The sequence below is a fragment of the Aedes albopictus genome, chromosome 2, assembly GCF_035046485.1.
Source record: "Aedes albopictus strain Foshan chromosome 2, AalbF5, whole genome shotgun sequence".
NCBI lineage: Eukaryota > Metazoa > Arthropoda > Insecta > Diptera > Culicidae > Aedes > Aedes albopictus.
Window position 1 is genome coordinate 396075293 of NC_085137.1, and position 20224 is coordinate 396095516.

General features: G+C 41.9%; 1 protein-coding gene across 2 annotated transcripts in view; it reads left to right on the top strand.

The window, feature by feature from the left end:
- LOC115253479 (KAT8 regulatory NSL complex subunit 2) overlaps positions 1-8966 on the top strand; it is a 598461-nt gene extending 589495 nt beyond the window's left edge. Inside the window, exons 2-4 of one of the 2 annotated variants that reach the window (XM_062853254.1) lie at positions 6601-6685; positions 6766-7444; positions 7519-8966. In XM_062853254.1, the coding sequence (XP_062709238.1) occupies positions 6601-6685; positions 6766-7444; positions 7519-8672 (1918 nt within the window). In that variant the 3' untranslated portion in view covers positions 8673-8966. The remainder of the gene's footprint in view (positions 1-6600; positions 6686-6765; positions 7445-7518) is intronic. The other variant, XM_029879308.2, reaches the window with a different exon arrangement.
- Positions 8967-20224: the final 11258 nt, after the last annotated feature.

Genomic DNA, 20224 nt, shown 5'->3' on the forward strand with positions numbered 1-20224 from the left:
AGACTGGAAGCCATAACCTCAAAACATAAGATCAACAGTCGATTCCTCAAGAAAGTTCAACAGAAAAAGAAACCTGGTAATCGTTCTGTTCAGCAACTCAATAGATTTCATCAAAGATTCCGCAAGAAATTCTATTTGGAGGTTTTGCAATAACGGCCCCAAAGATAGCGCTGATTTTATCTGAAATTATCAAAAATGTCTCCTATAAAATCTGTATTTAAATTTCTTAAAAGACTTTCTCATTAATTTCGACTTGATCAATGGAATCTAATATTATGAACACTCTGGGATAAAGCGTTATTTACTTGATAAAATTTCTTTTACAATCGTCTTCAGACTAGATTTTCATATCTGGATCTCTGTTATGCTTAGTTTATAGTGGAAGCCTTTTTGTCTCCCCCCTCCCCATTTTTGGCAGTCTATTGCATTTTGAGGGGGCAGTTAGAAAAATATTTATCAAAATATCGGGTCCTGTCAAAAATTCTTTAACAAATCTGATGAGTTTTTAATATTGTTCAAATTAAATACTTTATTACTTTTATCAGCCTAATTTCTTCAATAACAATTCTAATTTTTGGAAGAATTTTCCATATTATCTGGATTTTTCTATAATGGAAAAAAATATCCTTTAAAAAGGGGGCCCCCACAACGCTGTGGCCCCGGGCCCCCACATTTGTAAATCCGGCCCTGGTCATACCTCTATGATTAAATCATATGGGTTACATTATATGCTCTGGTTTCCTACATATGAGAAACCTTCATAAAGTTACTTCAAGTGGTCACTATTAGAACTATCAAATTTTCTATACATATTGCACTCGATATTGCACCAACATTTTTCACCAGCTTTTTCATCACGGAAAAACATGTCTCTGCCGATATGGGCAGAATGGGAAACTCTATGCACCGTGCCGTGAGAGGAATTTTATTCAATGAATTTCTTGGAGTACTGCATCGGTGGCACTATCAGCGGTTACTTAACAGATGCAATTTCCTATTTAGCGGGCGACCTACGAGCTAACAACTGAACTAACTTACCCTGCACATCGGATGTTCTAGTTTCATCTTCTTTTACATCATGGGCTTTGAATAACCCGCGGGCACCTTGTAGATATGGCTTACAAGCAACGCGGCGAAGGAAAAAGGAAATTCCAGCACTAGTCACCAGTTCGAATCGCGATCCGAATCACAGCCCTCAAAGTTAAAAAAAAAACTTCCAACACAAAAACAACACAACATGATGTCACGATCACGAACTTTGACAGCAGTTAAATCTGCAGGGGTGTGTTTTTTTTTAAATCGATATAGCAGAACTCTGAAATATTTCAAATTTGTTTTTATTATTCAGTGAATCGTTAGATCAATGATAAAGTGATTATAACATGAATAATTTGACAAAATTTTTGTTCGTGAAAAAAGCCATTTTTGAATGGTAACTATACTTAACAACCCATTCGGTCTATCATTAAAACTCAGAATATGATAACTCGGATCATTGATATGATTCGCGTTTATGATATTGTATCATACATTTTATGTTACCACGTATAATCATAAAATGATACACTTTATCACAACTTTATGGTACCGTTTTATTCGGGTTAACACGACGAAGAATATTGGTTTCGCTTTCTTACATATTAGAGAACATGATCCGCTTGTGAATCAGGCCGGAAAAGCCACACTGTCGTTTTTGACGACTATAAAACAGGAGAAACACTATGATGGAATCGATCCACTATTTCACTCTAGACCCGCATAACAAATTACAGTTTGAAATTCACTCCAAACAGTATGTCTTCTCTATATGTTAATGTTACTGTATCACGATCAGGTGCTTTTCAGTTGAACACTATGAAACTCGTAGCATTCGATCATTAAGAACTGTCTACATAACGCATATCAAGTTGTAACAGTATGCCATGTTGTGCAGAAACTGTCAAATGTTATAGCCATGAAAACTCGTGAGGCATGATGGCAATATGGAATGACCATTTCTCAAATGGTTTGTGATTATATTTGCGGAACACACCAATACATGTGTATATCACTGTATGCCACTTAAATTCAACAGTTTGTCAAATAGTTGCACATATTGGTATTTGTAACGACCGAAGTTTGCAGTTTGTTTTTAGAAAAAAAAAGCAAAAACTCTTGTGGCCACTCGCGAACTGAGGAAAAACTAAAAACATGAAATCTTGCTGCGGTAAATAGTTTATTTATTTATTGTATTTCATCCAACTGACAATATAAATGTCTTATTGAACGTGTGCTTATCTAAACACATAAATAGTTTAAAGTATACTTTATCTGCAGGTATACCTGCTGCGGTATGGAATAAAGGGGTAAGTTTTGAATGATTACCTTATTTTGTTTCTTTGGTGGTATAACTCATTGAATGTATTTAAATTATTTTCCAGAATTCGCTTTGAACCCAACAGCATGAGCCTCATCCCGCATGACTGCGAGAGGTTCCGCAAAAGGAAGGCGAGAAGAATTCGTTCTGCTGTTTGCAGAATTTGTATAAAACAATTGCCCCCATCGCAGGAAGGTCCCGAGCGAGTTTTAATCGCCGTAAATACTACCGGGTCCAGGATTGGACAACTCTCAAGTCCGGTAATTCCACCAGACATCACCTTGGGCATCATTGCCCATTTGCTGGAGTTACCCGAAAGGTTTTCCATCAATGCAGGATCAACTGCCTGGAGTGGAGGTCACCGAAGGAGAAATGCGATTTTGGAATGAAGTAAAGGAAGCGACGATGCATATTTATTGAATGAAATTTATCTAGGTGAACGAATAACAGACTTTTTATTTTAACGGTTCAAATAGAGTAGAACCGTAGAACCATATACCATGAGTTTAAAATACCATACATGATCATAGATCAATAGTACTACAAACAGTGTTCGTTTTTCTTCCAGATTAATTGTTCAACTGTTCTTAAACCAATTGCTATATGATGAATTGTTAGAAAAACTGGATTATAAATAGACCGTATTCTAAACTGTTTTGTGAAAAATTTGTTCGAGAAATCGAGCGATTTTTTATGGTAACCTATCTTAACCGCCTATTCCACATACTGTTATTTGGTGGATTACCATTTGTCAAACTGGCAAATCTGTACATAGTATGGTTGTATTACTGTTATCTCGGACAGTATGAGAACTGGTTCAATGATAATTTCTAATAATCATCCACAGTATGAGAAATATTGCATTTACAGTTAGTGATTATGCGGGGATTTCATAGCTCCGCGGCACCTAAGTCTACGCATTTGCTATAGCACTGTGGTGGTGATGCAACATACAATGCTGCGTATATACAAATGTATCGGCCAAAACACAATTGCAGCAACTATTTTGGGGTCTAATGGGTGCTGCCTCTAAAACCGATATGCACTGGCTGAGGACAAAGCTAACTTACCTTTTGTATCTCGCAATATTGTATTTTTACGAATAAGGCTGACACAAATTTCGAATTTCTCTTATGTCACCACCCCCTCGGAATTTTTTTGTCGGAATTCAACATTTTGAGGGGGGAAACAAATAAATTATTTAAGAAATTTAAAAAAAACTAAAGTGAAATTAGAGTCGTCGAAAAAATTCCTAACATATCCGATGAGTTTGACGATTTTGCCTAATTGTTTGGATAATTTTTCATCAAATTCATTTTCATTTTTTATCATCCCCTCCTTGACGAGTCAACGACAAAAGTGACAAAAGAAGAAAAGGAGATTTGTTCCGGCCTAATCAGATTTTGACGACGAAATTTAACTCGCCCTAATATGGTACTAACCTAACATTCATGACACCTTTTCGCCTTCTTTCTCCGATTCAGGCGAAACCAGCTGATTTTGTTATGAAAACATAATGGTAGCTGAGCACAATGAGGATGAACGTAAACATCGGTGAACCAGCTGGTTTTGTTGTGTAAACATAACCAGCTGGTGGACCGAGAACAAAAGACCTTAATGGTAAACATTGAGACGGCTGGCGAAAACTGTCACATTATCGGGCGAGTTGCAAAAACCCTGCGACTGAAAGTGACAGCAAAATCTGAGTACGACGAAATTTATTGCATCAAAGTCTAAGTCGAAAAAAGAATCGCAGTAACACTCCAAAGTTGTTTCTCCTCCTGCTACTGAGCCAGCTACCTTCTTCAACATTTTTGCTTTTTAGTCACCCGCGAGCATCAAGTTGATATGGTCTCATGGGCACCGCGCGAGGAAAAATTAAACCAGCCACCGATCACCACAGCTCGAGTCTACGATGATAAAAAAAATACTTCGATACCAACAACATAACATAATTAGAACGGGTTTTGCCACGAAATTGACAGATGGTTCCGCAGGGGTGTGCATTTTTATCAAGTCGATAATGCAGAATCATGAAATATTTCAATCGTGTTTATATTATTCAGTGAATCATAAAGTAAACGATAAAGTGATTATAATGTGAATAATTTGACAATTTTTTTATTCGCAAAAATGGTCATTTTTGAATGGTAACGATACTTAACAACCCATTCGGTCTATCATTCAAACTCCAAATATGATACACTTATCACCAATATGATTCCTAGTATCATTAATTTATCATCCATTATATGATACCGTGAATAATCGAAAAACGATAAATTGTATCATAACCGTATGATACCGTTTTATTCGGGATCTCAGTTGTTTATTGCTATTTTGATTGCCTCCTTGCATTGAACGATGGTCAAAACAATCGTCTTTTGATTTGTACTGCAAAAATAGTTGAAAAGTGTACCATTACATTGCAATAATTGAAAGAGAAAGTAAACAAAGAGAGCCTCTCAAATGCAGATAGGACCTATTGAAATGTTTGGCTTGATTTTATTCATTAAACAACCCAATGAGCCATTTTACGAAGTGACAACAATGTTGATGATGATATTGATTTTCACGGGTTATTGGACGTACTACTAGAGTCCCTATAATTAGAGTCTGGCGGACTGTCACTTTCGACCGGAGCCAATCGAGCATGACGTCATAGTGTCCTCACCGATAAATGCTACATCGTGACGTCATGCTCAATTGGCTCCGATCGAAAGTGACAGTCCGCCAGACTCTAACTAAACTGACTCTAGACGCTACCTCCTGTCAAAATACATTCGGCTCGTAAAATGGACTATGAATTACTGCACGAATTTATAGGGCACTGCATTGTTTTGATTTTGCATGGGATTTTTATGTTTCTTGGCCTTGTTGTTTACAAAATTTCTGTAAGAGTGAGAGAACACTCAGCCAAATAACCTTAAGATTTCCATAAGGCTCAACTTATGAAACGGCCTTTAAATAATTCATAATGATTCGGATGAATTTCATATGGTCACTATGACGTGAAATCGTCTCACAGCTTGGCTTTTATTTATGTTTAGCAACATGGTATCATAGACTAATTTCAAGACCTCGATGTACCAAAGAAAACGATCAAATTTTCTGTGACCAGTCCGGTACCCAATAAATATTCATAACCGTGTATTTTTTTCCGTGTAAATTGCCTTTTGTGTAAATTTTATTTAGCGTGTTACACTGATCTGACAGCTCTGACAGTAAGGGACTAAACATAAATTACGTAAAGTGAGTACCGAGGATTGTTCACAATCTGCGAACTTGACTGCGGAAAAAATTGCGACCATGACGCCGCTGATGGTATTTTCAAGCGTCGGTAGCCGTGTGGATAAAACGCGGTCTCGGTGATCCCGACGTTCATGGATTGAATCCAGTCTGCATCATTTTAAGATTTTTTTGTTCTTTTCATAACTCTATCTTATGAATTTTGTCATATCAAGCACGATCAATTTTTATACGGTATTCTTATGTCATCCATAAGAATTAGTTATAGCAAATTTTCATAAGGTATTTCGATGAGTTTTGCTAGTTTTTTTTCGCTGAGTGAAGGAATGAATTCCATGCTCATGCAGTGCCCTATACTGGCTTGCTCACTCTCATTCGAAATTTGACATTTGAGAGGTGTTGGCACCGCTCAAACGTCAAATTTTCTGTGAGAGTAAGCAGGTCAGCATAAATTCGTGCAGTGCCCGCATAGAAAAATACAATTTGTATTGCACTTCACACAGTATGTCTCTTTTATCTGATACTGTTACTGTACTATGGACTAAACCAATAATAACACATATATTGTCCGTTTTTCTTTCAGATTTATTGTTAAACTAATATCTAACCATTTACTATGCAGTAGATTGTCTCAAACACTGGATAGTATGTTGACCGTATCCTCTACTGTATTGCGAAAAATTTGTTCGAGAAAACGGGCGATTTTTTATGGTAACCTATCTTAACCGCCTATTCCACATACTGTAATTTTGCGGCTTACCATTTGCCAAACTGGCAAATCTGTACATGGAATGGTTAACTTACTGTTATCTCGGATAGTCTGTGAAATAGTTAAATGTCAATTCCTAATACATCTACAGTATAAGAGACATTGCATTTACAGTTAGCGATTATGCGGGTGGACCATTCGGTAATCAGCTTACAAAGGTTTGACTTTAAATGACCACAATAGCGCAGCCAAATGGTCTAAAATAGTTTCCTGTATATTTTTACAGTGTACACTTTAGTACAAACCGCCCTTTTTGTCTTTTGTCACCAAAATTTCTGCCATCGAGGATGATGCAGAATCAAAACAATCCAGTAAGAATTCCACGTTTTTGTTTGATTGTTTGATTGTGTGCCCGTTTTCCACCCCAGCTATGTGATTCTCTTCATTCCAGAATCCCAGGAAGATGAGCAATCCTCGCGGCGGGCAGCAGAGAACTCGGCCGTATCAGCAGCATCATTCGAGGAAAAACTCCGGAGCACCGTCAACAATATCGGGAGGAAGACGCGTCGCAGCATCGTCGAGTCATCGCAGCAATACCGCATCTCTTGCGAAGGTAATTGATCAGGAAAAAGCACTGCGCAATCAGATTCACATGGAGATCGAAAAGAAGTCGAAAGCTTGCTCCAACCAGTCGTACGAATGTACACTTCCGCGGCTAGAGCAGTACAACTTCTGCAAGCGGCACATCCTGCAGGATTCCCGTGCACCATACAAACAGTGCGCATTCTTTTTTGCGTCGAATGGCAAACGTTGTCTGGAACCGGCGCCGAAGTATGACAACAAAAAGGACTACGGCACGAACTACTGTTTCGAGCACAGCCGCTTGACGCAGCTAACCAAGACCAAGTCCACGATCGGGAAGTACACACCGCTGGAAACAACCGAGACGCTGCTGCACAATCTTGCACACCACGTCAAGGTGGACAAGGCGAAGCAAAGCCAACAACAACAGCATCATCAGCATCAGCTTGCGAACTGCTCGTCGTCATCGGCGGCGCTCAAGATCACGGTCCACGAAGACGAGGAAGAGGGCGATGTGGACGTCGTGACTCCGTCGGTGGATCCCTTCGGTGAGTTTGAGTAATCATTAGAAAAAAAAGCACAATTTGCTAACAGCTAACCAACCTTTTTGCTTCAATTTCAGTGGACATCGATGTGGCGACAATCAACGACTCGGCTCGCGTTGTCCTTGACTATGCTTCGGATAGCAGCACCGACGAGGATGCCGCTCTGGTGGGTAACACCTGGCGCGGCTACGACATGGACAATTCCGACAACGAGAGCGTCGACTCGCAGAACGAAGATCTGTTGAAGCATGCCGGAATCTACACGGCCGAGGAAGCCACCATGATAACGAAGGAAAAGCTGATCCGGCTGCAGACGCTGTACATTGACCAGTTCCATCGATTGCAGCACGTGCTGAAGGAGAAGCGTCGTAAATATCTTAACGATATTCGCCGGGAGAGGGAACAGTACTGCAGCATCCACGATCAGGTGAAGGATTCCCCGAAGGAGCGCAAGCTGTACGAAAAGCTGAAAGCTTTGGATCACTACCATCGGAAGTATGGAATGGACGCCATTTTGCATCGGAAGTACCTTGAAAAGCGAGCCAAGGCCACGGAGGGATTACATCAGAAGGTTCCGTCCCATCCTAAGTGTGCATTTACCGAAGGGGGCGTGAAGTGTGGGGAAAGGACTCTTCCTTGCTGCAAATTTTGCCGGAAGCACATCCTGGAGGACAAAAAGCAGGTGCTGTTCAAATCCTGCGGTGTGGAGAAAAGCGGCGTCGTTTGTCAGGAAGCACTGGCTAACATTTTCGAGGATGCCACATGCTACCTTCACGTGGAACTTCCCGCCCAGAAAACTTTCACCAAGAAGAAGTACGAATCGGAGTCGGATGGGGAAGGAGACGATTTGCCGTTGCAAGAACACATCAAACGGGAACCCGTGTCTGTCATTCCAAAGCTGGAGAAGCAGTCCCCTTCGCAGTCATCCAGCACGACCGCCACGGCTGCGGAAACCGAAGATCAGGAGATGTCCTCGGAGCCACCGCTGGTCGAGCACAACATCACCATCGCGCACGACGTGGAGCCGGCAAGTCTCGAAGATTCACTTCCGGTGAGTGTCATCGCCAAACCGATGACGGCAGTGGAAAAACCCAAACTCGACGTGACGGAGGAAATGGAACATCAGGATGCTTCGTCGTCGCCGAAAGAGCAAGAGCCCACGCCGACGGTTGATACCAAAGTTGACGCCCAGGAAGCCCAGAAACCGGAGTCCGAGAAGAAGGCCGAGTGAATGGGAAATGAAAACGCATTTCAAGGCTTTTTTTGGTCTCAATTTAATTGATTTTTATTGTATTTCTTTCCTTTTTCACTGTAATAGTTTTCATTAAATATAGTCGCGCGATAGTTCGAAACGATGTAAATGTAGAACGTAATCACTTTAGAACGGTTTAAAAAATAACCGAATCACAAATTTCAGACGAAAAAAAAATCACCGTGTTTAAAATAATATGTGTTTTTAGAGTCTCTGCGGTTTAGTTGCTAGAGTAAATTTGGAATAAAATTTTACTGCTAATCAATATGTCGATCACTTGTGTTTTTGTTTACTCTTCTTTTTACTACTACTGCATGTTTAAGAGTTAGGTTTTGCAGGCGGTGTCGGTCTGTTCAAGGTGGCTACAAAAGTTCAATACTTTCTTGATGGCTGTTGGCTAGCAAGGTGTGATGATTGCTCAGGGTAAGAAAGGCTAGAGTATGCTATCATTGTGTAGGAATCTATCCATGGGTAAGACAGCGACAGTAGCGGTATTCATTGCTGTTCGAGCCCGTATGAAGTTGATTATTAGTATTAACTTCTCTTCTCGATCAGCCTAGATAGCTATGTAGTGCCGGTAGCGATTGTCTTAACTGGCTCTAACAGGTGACCCCCTAATTCATGGAGTGATGCGGCTATGCTTACCGTGTCTAGGAGTTAATGGCTGGGGTGGTCTAATAAAAACCTAACCGTAAACGGAGCCTGTGGAGTACCATGGCGCCCTCCACAGTATGTTGCCCTTACTACGCAAACCGGAGCAATGGTGCAGTGGACCTTGTGTTTCTCCGAGACAATCGGCTGCCCTTCTTTAGTCTCACTTGAGGCTAAATAAGGGCGGGATTATGAAGATGTTGTTAATTAGTTTAAATTTTCACCTATATGGTTTCGCATTATGCGATTTACACAGTGTATTCCGTGTATGCTCGCCTTTGGCGTTCTCCAATCGATACCGATCTGGTTTTGTTGCTGCTGTTCTTTGTTGTGCTGTTGTTGCGAAGAGTTTAACCTTGCATAGTTTTGGGTAGTGGCTACGGTTAGGATAGCTCAGATCAATCTTCAGCATAAAAGAACAGCAACAATCAATCTTTGCAGACTTATGCAAAATGGTACAGCCCAAGTGGCCTTGGTCCAAGAACCTTACTTCCGTAAGGGGAATTTCTATCTAGGAAACTTTGTGAACCCGGTGTTTGCAACTTTCAGTAAACATGAAATGGCAAACTCGCGTGTCATGCCTCGAGCATGTGTGCTTGTTAACAACTTAATCGTTGCTACACTTGTCTCTGAATTAACTACCAAAGATGTATGTGCTATCACAATCGATGTATCTGTTGGAAACCTCTACAGGAAATATGTTTTTATTGTTCGGTTTATTTACCGCATGATGAACTATCCCCTGCGGATGCTTTTAAGCTAGTCATTGCATACTGTACTTCAAAAGGCTTTTTGCTAATTGTTGGTAGTGATGCTAATGCTCACCATTAAATCTAGGGCAGCTCAGACTGAGAGGCTCCAGTTTGATGGAGTACTTAAGTAGTACAGATTACAGATCTTGTATTACTTAACATAGCCAACCGCCCAACGTTCATGGTATCTGCTAGAGAGGAAGTGTTAGACATAACGCTTTGCTCAAGCAGAATTAGCCACGAGCTGATCAATTGGCATGTGTCAGATGAAGAATCTTTATCTGATCACCGCTACATCTTCTTTGAACACTTCTTGTATGTTACTTCGCAAACTTTGCGTTCCAAGAATCCCCGGCCAACCAACTGGGATCTCTTTACTGATTTGGTTGCGGCCAAATGTCATGGGTACTCACCATCCATTGACACTCCAAGTGATTTAGATGATGCCGTTGATACTACAACGAACTTCATCATGGAAGCTTCTGAAGAAGCATGCCCTCTACGGTCTGTGAAGATCACAAGGGGAACCCCTTGGCGGAACTCTGATCTGGCGAAACTCAGGAAACAATGTAGAAAGAGTCGGAACAGACGACGTTCTGCTGGATCGGAGGCTTTCGGGTCAGCTCGCAAGGCCTACAGGAAAGCTCTCCGGTCTGTTGAACGATCCGGCTGGAGAAACCTTTGTGCAAATGTTTCCAATTTGAGTGAAGTCAGTCGGTTGAATAAAATTCCGAGTGAATGAACTTCGTTTGCCAAATGGCGACTTCATTTCCTCTGGTGAGGAAGTTTTGGAATGTTTATTCAGTACACACTTCCCGGATGTGTGGATATTACATCTTCGGATGCACCTGATGTATTTTCTTGTAGTTTTGATTCTTTAGCTTCGGCTCGGAGTATCATAACTTTAGAATCGATTGAATGGGCACTAAGGGGCGATTTCTTCACCCTGGCTAAAGCGTTAAGCCAGGTTTAACTGTATGGGTAAGCCTGGCTTACCGGTTAAGCCGAGGTGAAGAAATCGGCCCTAAATAGCTTTGCTCCTTTCAAATCTCCTGGGGTAGGGGGTTGTGGGGCAAGATGGCCACCCTAGGCTTAGGCGCCTTGGGAGCATATACTTTCATTAGAATGTGGCTATTTAACACTCATCCCCTTTGTTTCGTGTCTTTTCTATCTTATTAACACAAAAAAGCATTTTATTTTGCACTACAAATGCAAAATAAACTCATTTGAAAATTGTTACTTTCGACATAGAATTTTCGCCATATGGGGCAAGACGGCCACAGAGCTAAATTTTTACAATTAGTATGCTTTAATCCCTAAGCAACATTCAATAAACCAAGGTCGAATCATCCGCAACGCTTTGCCTACAGATGGTGTGGTATTTGCCAACATTTTCTTTATGATAATGTTTGAAATAAAATTTATAGAAATTTATTTGGAAATGTTCTATCATTTGGTCTATTTTTTCAGCAAACTTGTTTCTCTCGAAACGATTGAAATACATTACTACTCTTTTTATGCATTATACTGTAATTCAACGTCTTGTAACGAACCCTTATAGCGGTTTTAGCTACGATTTTCCATCCCTGTGCCAAAATATTCAATGAAACCAATCACCGTTCAACAGCAAATAACTTCAAAGTTTTTCTGAGGTATCATCTCCATCGTAGTTAATTTTAACAGCTTCAACTAATATAAAAATCAATTTTCTGTGGTTTTGCAGTATCTCTAAACATCAATAACAGTTTTAAATCTGCTTTAGATTGATTTTTGGATGGCGACATAGGCCTTACCACAGGTGGCCATCTTGCCCCGAATGATTACGATATGTTTATCATTTTTTATATGACATAATTAATTTAAAGCATTGAAATTTTATTGTCGAGGCTCAACAACAGTCACATATAGACACCATTAAAAATTAAAAATAATTTTTAAAACGATGTTATTTCAGTACTAATCCTTAAAATCAGATTGCCTGATACTATAAGAAAACACTGTTTTTGAACACTCAAACTTCAAACACTATTTTATAGCAGATTTTTCAAACTGTAGTAACTTTTTCGCACATTATAAACATAAAGCATTGTTTATAATCACAACCCATGCAGAAAATATTTTTGTGTTGCGAATTAATGCTTAAAAGACAGGGTGGCCATCTTGCCCCATATGGCCATCTTGCCCCACAACCCCCTAGATGGGATTTATTCTATTTTGCTTCAGAAGGGATTTGACTATTTCAAACATGTTTGAAAAAAATACTTGTTTACAGTTTTGCTTTATTCCCTCATCTTGGCGGGATATTACTGTAAAGTTTATTCCGAAAGAGGATCGTGCTTCGTATGCAGGAGCAAAGAGTTTCAGTCCTATCAGTTTGACCTATTTTCTTCTGAAGTGCTTAGAACGCATTGTGGATCATTACATTCGTGATGTTAATCTGGCCAACGTGCCTCTTCATGTGAACCAACATGCCTACCAATCTGGTAAGTCCACTGTGATTTTTTTACGCATGATAGTTTACGATATCGAGAAGGCATTCGCTCAAAAGCAATCCTGCTTGGGTGTTTTCTTAAATATCGAAGATGCCTTTGAAAACGTGTCTTTTGATTCTATATTAGAAGTCGCACGAAGTCATGATATATCTCCGAAGGTCGCTCAAAAACCGACATCTTTTCTCGACATTGCGTCAAGCAACAATTATGAAAGTGAGTGTTTGTGGATGTCCCCAAGGAGGAGTCTTGTCACCGCTTATGTGGAATCTCGTAGCAGATACGCTATTGAGGCAACTCAATAATAGCGGTTTTTCTACTTATGGTTTTGCCGACGACTATGTAACATTGTTAGTTGGTGTGTGCAACAGCACCCTTTTTGGACCTGGACAACAGGTAAAGTACGTTGGAGTTATTCTTGATTCCAAGCTTTCCTGGACACCTCACATTTAGTTCAGAATCAAGAAGGCTTGTATGGTCTTCGGGCAATGCCGGCGAACCTTTGGTACAACTTGGGGTCCGAAACCAAGAAGGGTAAATCGCCAATTGTTGCACACCTTATAAGGAAATAATGGTAGGTGCAACAATTAATTAGTGAGTTTTAAAACCGTGCAATAGTTGGCGATTAACGCCAAATTTGACCAGGACCAAAACCTTCCCGCGGTTTCTTGTTCTAGTACGGAAATAACATTGGTGGCTCCAGAGAGGACAACTTCGTCGCTTCAAGTGCAGCCTGTCTAATGGTGAATACGGCAAGATAAAACGAAGGAATAACACCAGTGAAGTTCACTATTACCCTTCGAAAGAGCTTGGCATTTGTATTTAACGATGAACTTGAATTTCATTTGATTTCCACGATCTTTCCACCAGAGGCGCTAGTATTCGATCTCATTGACGTTTGCTAGTGTGCACGTGGGTCAATGATGCAAACGAAAATTGACCAATCAAAATGCCTGAGTGGTTGTGATTTGTGTTCAAATTCCCCGTGTTAAGAATTTGTAAGAACTTTATAAACATCTTTTGTTCTTCCGTATATGGATTGGATAGGCTTGCAGTAGGTTTCGTGAGACTTCCTTTAAACAACTCAATTACAGGCGATTTATGTAGTAGTGCGCCACTGTAGTTTTCAACACACTTTTGAAATGTTAACATTGATTAATGAAAAATTTATGATTTTTTTCACGTTGATATCTAGTTAGTGATTAGATCTTGTGCTCTATTGAATAAAACTAGTCACAATAATGCACATTTGATAGATATTAGCTTGTGAGTGCTGTCATTGTCAATGGTGGTTACGTCAACTATGCGATTATGGGCAGTAAGGCAAACGTCAAATCGCAATCTATCATGGCCGACACCACCTTGCGTGATTTTACCAATAGGCGGCAAGGTGTTGATGAAAAAGATATACCATTAATAAGACAACAATTTTAATCGATTTTCTCTTAGAACAACGTCTGTTTGTGTTAACCCTAATGACGAATAAGAACAGCTTTAGTGATGATGAGATAAATTAGTAGTCCGAAGCAGTGCTGGGAATGGTAACAGTAGTTTGCATGAATTTGATGATTGACTCGCTGTCTTCTCATAACCGGAAGAAATGTGTTTGAAACAATACAGTAGGCGTTCTAATAAATTGCTACGGTATCAGCTTTAGCGCGGGAGCTCCAATTGAGTTTCATTGAAATTCATTTGACGTACTGGCGGACTTTATGAGGACCTCAGTTCCATTTGCTCGAAATTTTTATTCCCTTATGGGTGATTTTCGTCTTTCAGTATTGTGAGATATGTATTTCAAATATAACAGATCTTTGAGAATATTCCCAGACGTTACCAAAGATCGGTGGATCTCGATTCATCAGTAAGACCTGTCCCTGACCCATCGTACCCGAAGGACCTTACTCCCCGAGAACCCGTTGCCGATAGCCCGTCTCGTTCAAACAACGAAGGCTTTCTTTTAATAGCTCCCATGCATCGTTCCTCTCAAGGCATAACCTGTGATTCAGTAGGATAAAAATCTCGTTTTTGCTCTAAAGTGCCTTTCTGCTACAGAAAATTCAAATATAACTCAATCAAAGTGTCTTTCCTCCCGTCGTCTCGTCCTCAATAGCCTGACCGATTCCTCCAGCGAAGCCTTCTCAACTTATCACCAAAACCCCATCCGGAAATCCCCGAAACCGTGTCCCAGAATATCCCGATCCAACTAGGGGAGCTCGTTCAATCCCTCAAAACGATGTTGATGAAGTCGGTGTATTACATCGGGTCAGCAGTCCAGATTAAAAAAGCGCGATTGTTCCCGCGACTGCGGCCCCGTGGTGCATCACTACGAAAAACCGAAAAACCAATGAAAAGTGAAGTAAATAATTTGCCCTCAACACTAGTGATCTACTGTAGTGAGCTACCGTAGCAACACATGGTTACTAATGAATTTCAACAAACTAGGCTACAGTAGCGAACGGTTTTGCAGCTAACACCATGGGTAGCTGTGATTTGCATGGTTTTGACCCCGCAGAACGAGTTTCGTGATATTTCCCAGCACTGGTCCGAAGAGAACAATGTTTCCGATTCGGACATTTGTGGAAGTAGGCGATGGTGACGCGTAGCAGGAAGCAACCCTAGCAACCTTAGCAACCCTATTTTGTTATCTGTTATCAATAAAGAGAAAACTTGTTCATTACTATTCTGAGAGCCAAACCGATTAGTTCATTTTATTAATGCTCTACGGCCAACCCCCTCCAATAGGTTATGGGCCTATAGAAGTAGTTCACGAAGATTATTTTGAAGTCGTCGGAGTTCTTTACGATAATTGGATTTACCGGAAGAATTCGAAGAGGTCTACGCTGTAATTGGATTTACCGGAGGACCGCAACATGGACGGAAACAAGTTCGCCGTCGAGAAGCTGAGCAACAGCAATTTCGAAAGCTGGAAGTTCAACGTTCAAATGCTCCTGATTCGAGAAGAGTTATGGAAGTATGTAGAAGAAGATGCCCCGATTCCGCTAACTGATGCCTGGAAGAAAGGTGACCAGAAGACGCGGGCTACCATTGCTCTACTAGTCGGAACGACCCAGCGAAGATTGATCCAGAAATGCACAACCGCGAAGCAAACCTGGGAAGCTTTGGTCAATCACCATCAGAAATCAAGCATCACTTCAGTTCTGGCAATGCTGCGCCGGGTGATCAACATGCAGTACACGGAGGGCGACGACCTGGAACGACACCTGATGGAGATGGAAGACCTGTTCGAACGGATCGCAAACGCCGGGTACGAGTTGCCGCCCAAGATAACGATGCTGATGGTGTTACGAAGCATGCCGGAGTCCTACGACAATTTGGGTATCGCATTGGAGAATCGCCCCGACACCGAACTGACGATGGAACTGATTCGCGGAAAGTTAATCGATGAAGCCCTGAAGCGACGAGACAACGCTCGAGGTGAGTCATTACTGAAAGTACAATCCGGATCGAAGCAGGTGGTGTGCCATCACTGCCACAAACCGGGACACAAGAAACAAGATTGCCGACAACTGAACCAGAAGAGAGAAGTGTACCCTGCCAAGGATCGCAAACCGTTCAAACCAAAGGCTCGTGTTGTGAAGGAAGAAAGCAACTGCGCTGAATTCGCTTTTGCAACCGGATCGAAGAAGACGTTCAGGCCCAACGGATGGATAGTCGATTCTGGTGCGTCAAGTCATATGTGTGGAAACGAAGATTTTTTCGATGAGATGACACCGCTTTCCGGAACAACCGTTACTCTCGCAGATGGGAATGTTGCAGAAGTGAAGGCCAAAGGAAGCGGACGATTGTTTTGCGAAGCCAAGGATGGGATGCCGAAGAAAATAAACCTGTCGGAAGTTCTGCTGGTTCCGGAGTTGGAAACGAACCTGGTTTCTGTTAGCAAGCTGACCGAGAAAGGAGCTGAAGTCGTATTTGCCGGAAACAACTGTGAAATTTCGCACAACGGGATGCCTGCAGCTACAGCCGTGAAGTCTGGAGGATTGTACTACGTCAAGCTGATGAAACCTGAAACCGCAGCAGCAGTTCACACCAACGAATGTCTGCATCACTGGCACAGGAAATTGGGACACCGAGATCCAAACGCTATTCGTCAAATGATCAACAGCAAGCTCGCCACAGGAATACAAATTGAAGATTGTCCGGTAGAGGAAACGTGCGAGTGCTGCCTGGAAGGAAAAATGGCTCGTTTACCCTTTCCCAAGGAGGCAACAGGATCATCTCGGAGCATTCTGGAGCTGGTTCACACGGATATTTGTGGTCCGATGAAGACACCCACACCTGGAGGATCAAGATACTTCATGACCATGATAGATGACAGATCAAGATTCACGGTGGTGTATTTTTTGCAACGGAAGTCAGAAGCGGTTGACAAGATAATGCAGTACGTCAGGATGGTAGAAACGCGTTTTGGAAGGAAGCCTTCAATCATACGATCGGACCAGGGCGGTGAATACAAGTCCAAGGCACTCGGAAGATTCTACCGTGCAGAAGGGATTACTTCGCAATACACTGCTGCCTATTCCCCGCAGCAGAATGGAGTCGCCGAAAGGAAAAATCGCAGTCTCGTGGAAATGGCCAGATGTCTCCTAATTGATGCGAAGCTCGGATACCGATATTGGGCGGAAGCAGTAAACACAGCAGCTCATTTGCAGAACGTTCTTCCGTCAAGATCAGTACAGAAAACGCCGTACGAACACTGGTATGGAACGGTTCCTGATTTGAAGCACTTGCAGATATTTGGAAGTTCAGCATATGTTCACGTTCCGGATCAAAAACGAACCAAGTTGGAGCCGAAAGCAGTCAAGATGATTTTCATCGGATACTCGGACCATCATAAGGCGTACAAGTTCATTGATCCTGATACCGACAAAGTTGTGATCAGCAGAGATGCTCGTTTTCTCAAAGAGGATGACCGTACAAAGAGGCTACCAATCCTGAAGTTGTTGAATTTGAATGCGATCCAGAAACACCGGATGAAACACCAGATGAAATACCAACCCCAGTCGAATTCGAAGAGGACCTGTCGGAAGCGGAATCTACACTCGTTCAGGAGGAGGAGGAGCAGTCCGAGTCAGGCGATAGCAGCATCGAGTTTCTCAGCAGCACCGAAGAAGTTCCTGATTCACCACTGCCCCGGCGATCGGAAAGAAGTACCAAAGGTAAACCACCCGCACGATACTTTGAGTCGCTGAACATCATCTACAAGCAGCAATCCGAGCCGCGAACGTATGAAGAGGCGGTAACTGGTCCTGAGAGCGAGATGTGGATAGCAGCTATAGAGGACGAGCTCAAATCTCAAAAGGAGAACCACACTTGGGATTTAGTGAAGCTTCCTGCCGGGAGAAAAGCAATTGGATCCAAATGGATATTTAAAAGGAAACTGGACGAACAAGGCAACGTGGTGCGGTATAAGGCAAGACTTGTAGCTCAAGGATTCACACAAAAGTTTGGAATTGACTACGATGAAGTTTTTGCACCGGTTGTCAAACCCGTTACCTTCAAGATTCTTGCTACAGTTGCTGCCCAAAGGAAGCTGTTATTGAAACACGCCGATGTCAAGACAGCCTACTTACACGGAGAACTTCAGGAAACTGTCTACATGAAACAACCTGCTGGAATAGCCTCAACCGACAAGAACGCAGTTTGCCACCTTCGCAAAAGTCTGTATGGTTTGAAGCAGGCTGCTCGAGTCTGGAACACCACGTTTGATGCTGCGTTGAAGAAGATGGGATTTACGCAATCGAAGAACGATTCCTGCCTCTATTACCGTGGGACAGGCGAGAACACCGTTTATTTGGCTGTTTACGTTGATGACATCGTTGTGGCCTGTCGGACTGAGGAGGAGTATTCCGGAATCATCAAAGGACTAAACAAATATTTCGCTGTAACGTCATTGGGCAACATTCGCTATTTCCTTGGAGTTGAAGTGAAACGAACTGATGACCGTATTTCGTTGAATCAAGCCGGATACATCAAGAAGCTGCTGAGTCGTTTCGGAATGGAGGAAGCGAAGCCATCCAAGATACCGTTGGATCCCGGATATTTGCAAACCAAGGAGGAGACGAGTGAGATGCTACCAAACAACACGCAGTATGCCAGCCTAGTCGGTGGTTTGCTTTATGTTTCTGTAAATACCCGACCCGACATAGCTGCTAGCGTTTCGATCCTGGGACGAAAAGTGAGTTGCCCATCCCAAGCCGACTGGGTAGAAGCGAAACGGGTTCTACGTTATTTGAAGCACACGTTGGACCATGAGCTGATACTGGGCATCAAATCAGATCCACTAACCGTATACGTTGACGCGGATTGGGCCGGAGACGCGAAGGACAGGAAATCGACATCTGGATATTTGCTGCAACTGAATGGCGGTTCAATATTCTGGAGTTCCAAGAAGCAAACATGTGTTTCACTGAGCAGTACGGAAGCTGAGTACATAGCGCTTGCAGTATGCTGTCAGGAAGTCCAATGGATTTTGCGGATTCTGGAAGATTTCTCTGTGCCAGTCAACCTGCCCATTACGATTTTTGAAGATAATCAATCTTGCATTAAGCAACTATCATCACCAAATGTAAGTCGCAGATCCAAACACGTCGAAACCAAGAACCATTATATTCGAGAGATGCAGGCCAACGGAGAAATTCAAGCGGTATACTGTTCAACCGAAGAAATGGTTGCCGACATGTTAACTAAGCCACTTCATGCGGTGAAGCTACGTAAGTTCCGAGAAGCAGCTGGAATATTACCATCGAGGAGGAGTGTGGAAGTAGGCGATGGTGACGCGTAGCAGGAAGCAACCCTAGCAACCTTAGCAACCCTATTTTGTTATCTGTTATCAATAAAGAGAAAACTTGTTCATTACTATTCTGAGAGCCAAACCGATTAGTTCATTTTATTAATGCTCTACGGCCAACCCCCTCCAATAACATTTCCTTTGGGATATTCAGAAGATTAGGCAACAACACTGGAGGTTCTGTAAGAACTTCCATCTTCTAAATACAAAACTGAGGTAGCTTTTGATGGAGTTTTCATTGAACACTCCTGTAGAATTTCTACTAGGAATTCTTAGATTATCTGATAAGATCGCCTGAAGATATCTCGAATTGGTTGAATTAGGACTAAATAGTAGTAAAATTTCTTGCAATTTTGCATTTCTTGGGGTTTCTTCACATATTTCTCCAAGATTCCTCCAGGGATTTACCTGGGAATTCCTTCTGTGATTCTTTGGGGATCAACTTCCAGGGCTATTTTGAAAAAGCCTCCGAGAACTCTTCTTGGGATTCCTTCAGGAATTCTTACAGAAACTCCTCCAGGAATTAATCTAAGATTTCCTCCAGGAAATGTTTAGAGATTCCCTTAGGCATTCCTCTTGGGATTGCTTTCAAGCTTCCTCCTTGGGTTTCTCCCGGAACTCCTCCAGGAATTACTTCAGGAACTGCTTCAGGGATTGCTCCAAAAGCTCCTTCGCGTACTATTTTTAGAATTCCTTCAGGATTTCCTCTGGAATTTCAACGATTTCTTCAGTACTCCCTCCTGGGATTTATTCAGAAACTCGTCCTAGAATTCCCTAAGAAATAATTCTTTGGATTTTATCAGGGTTTCTTTCTGGGATTCCTCCACAAAT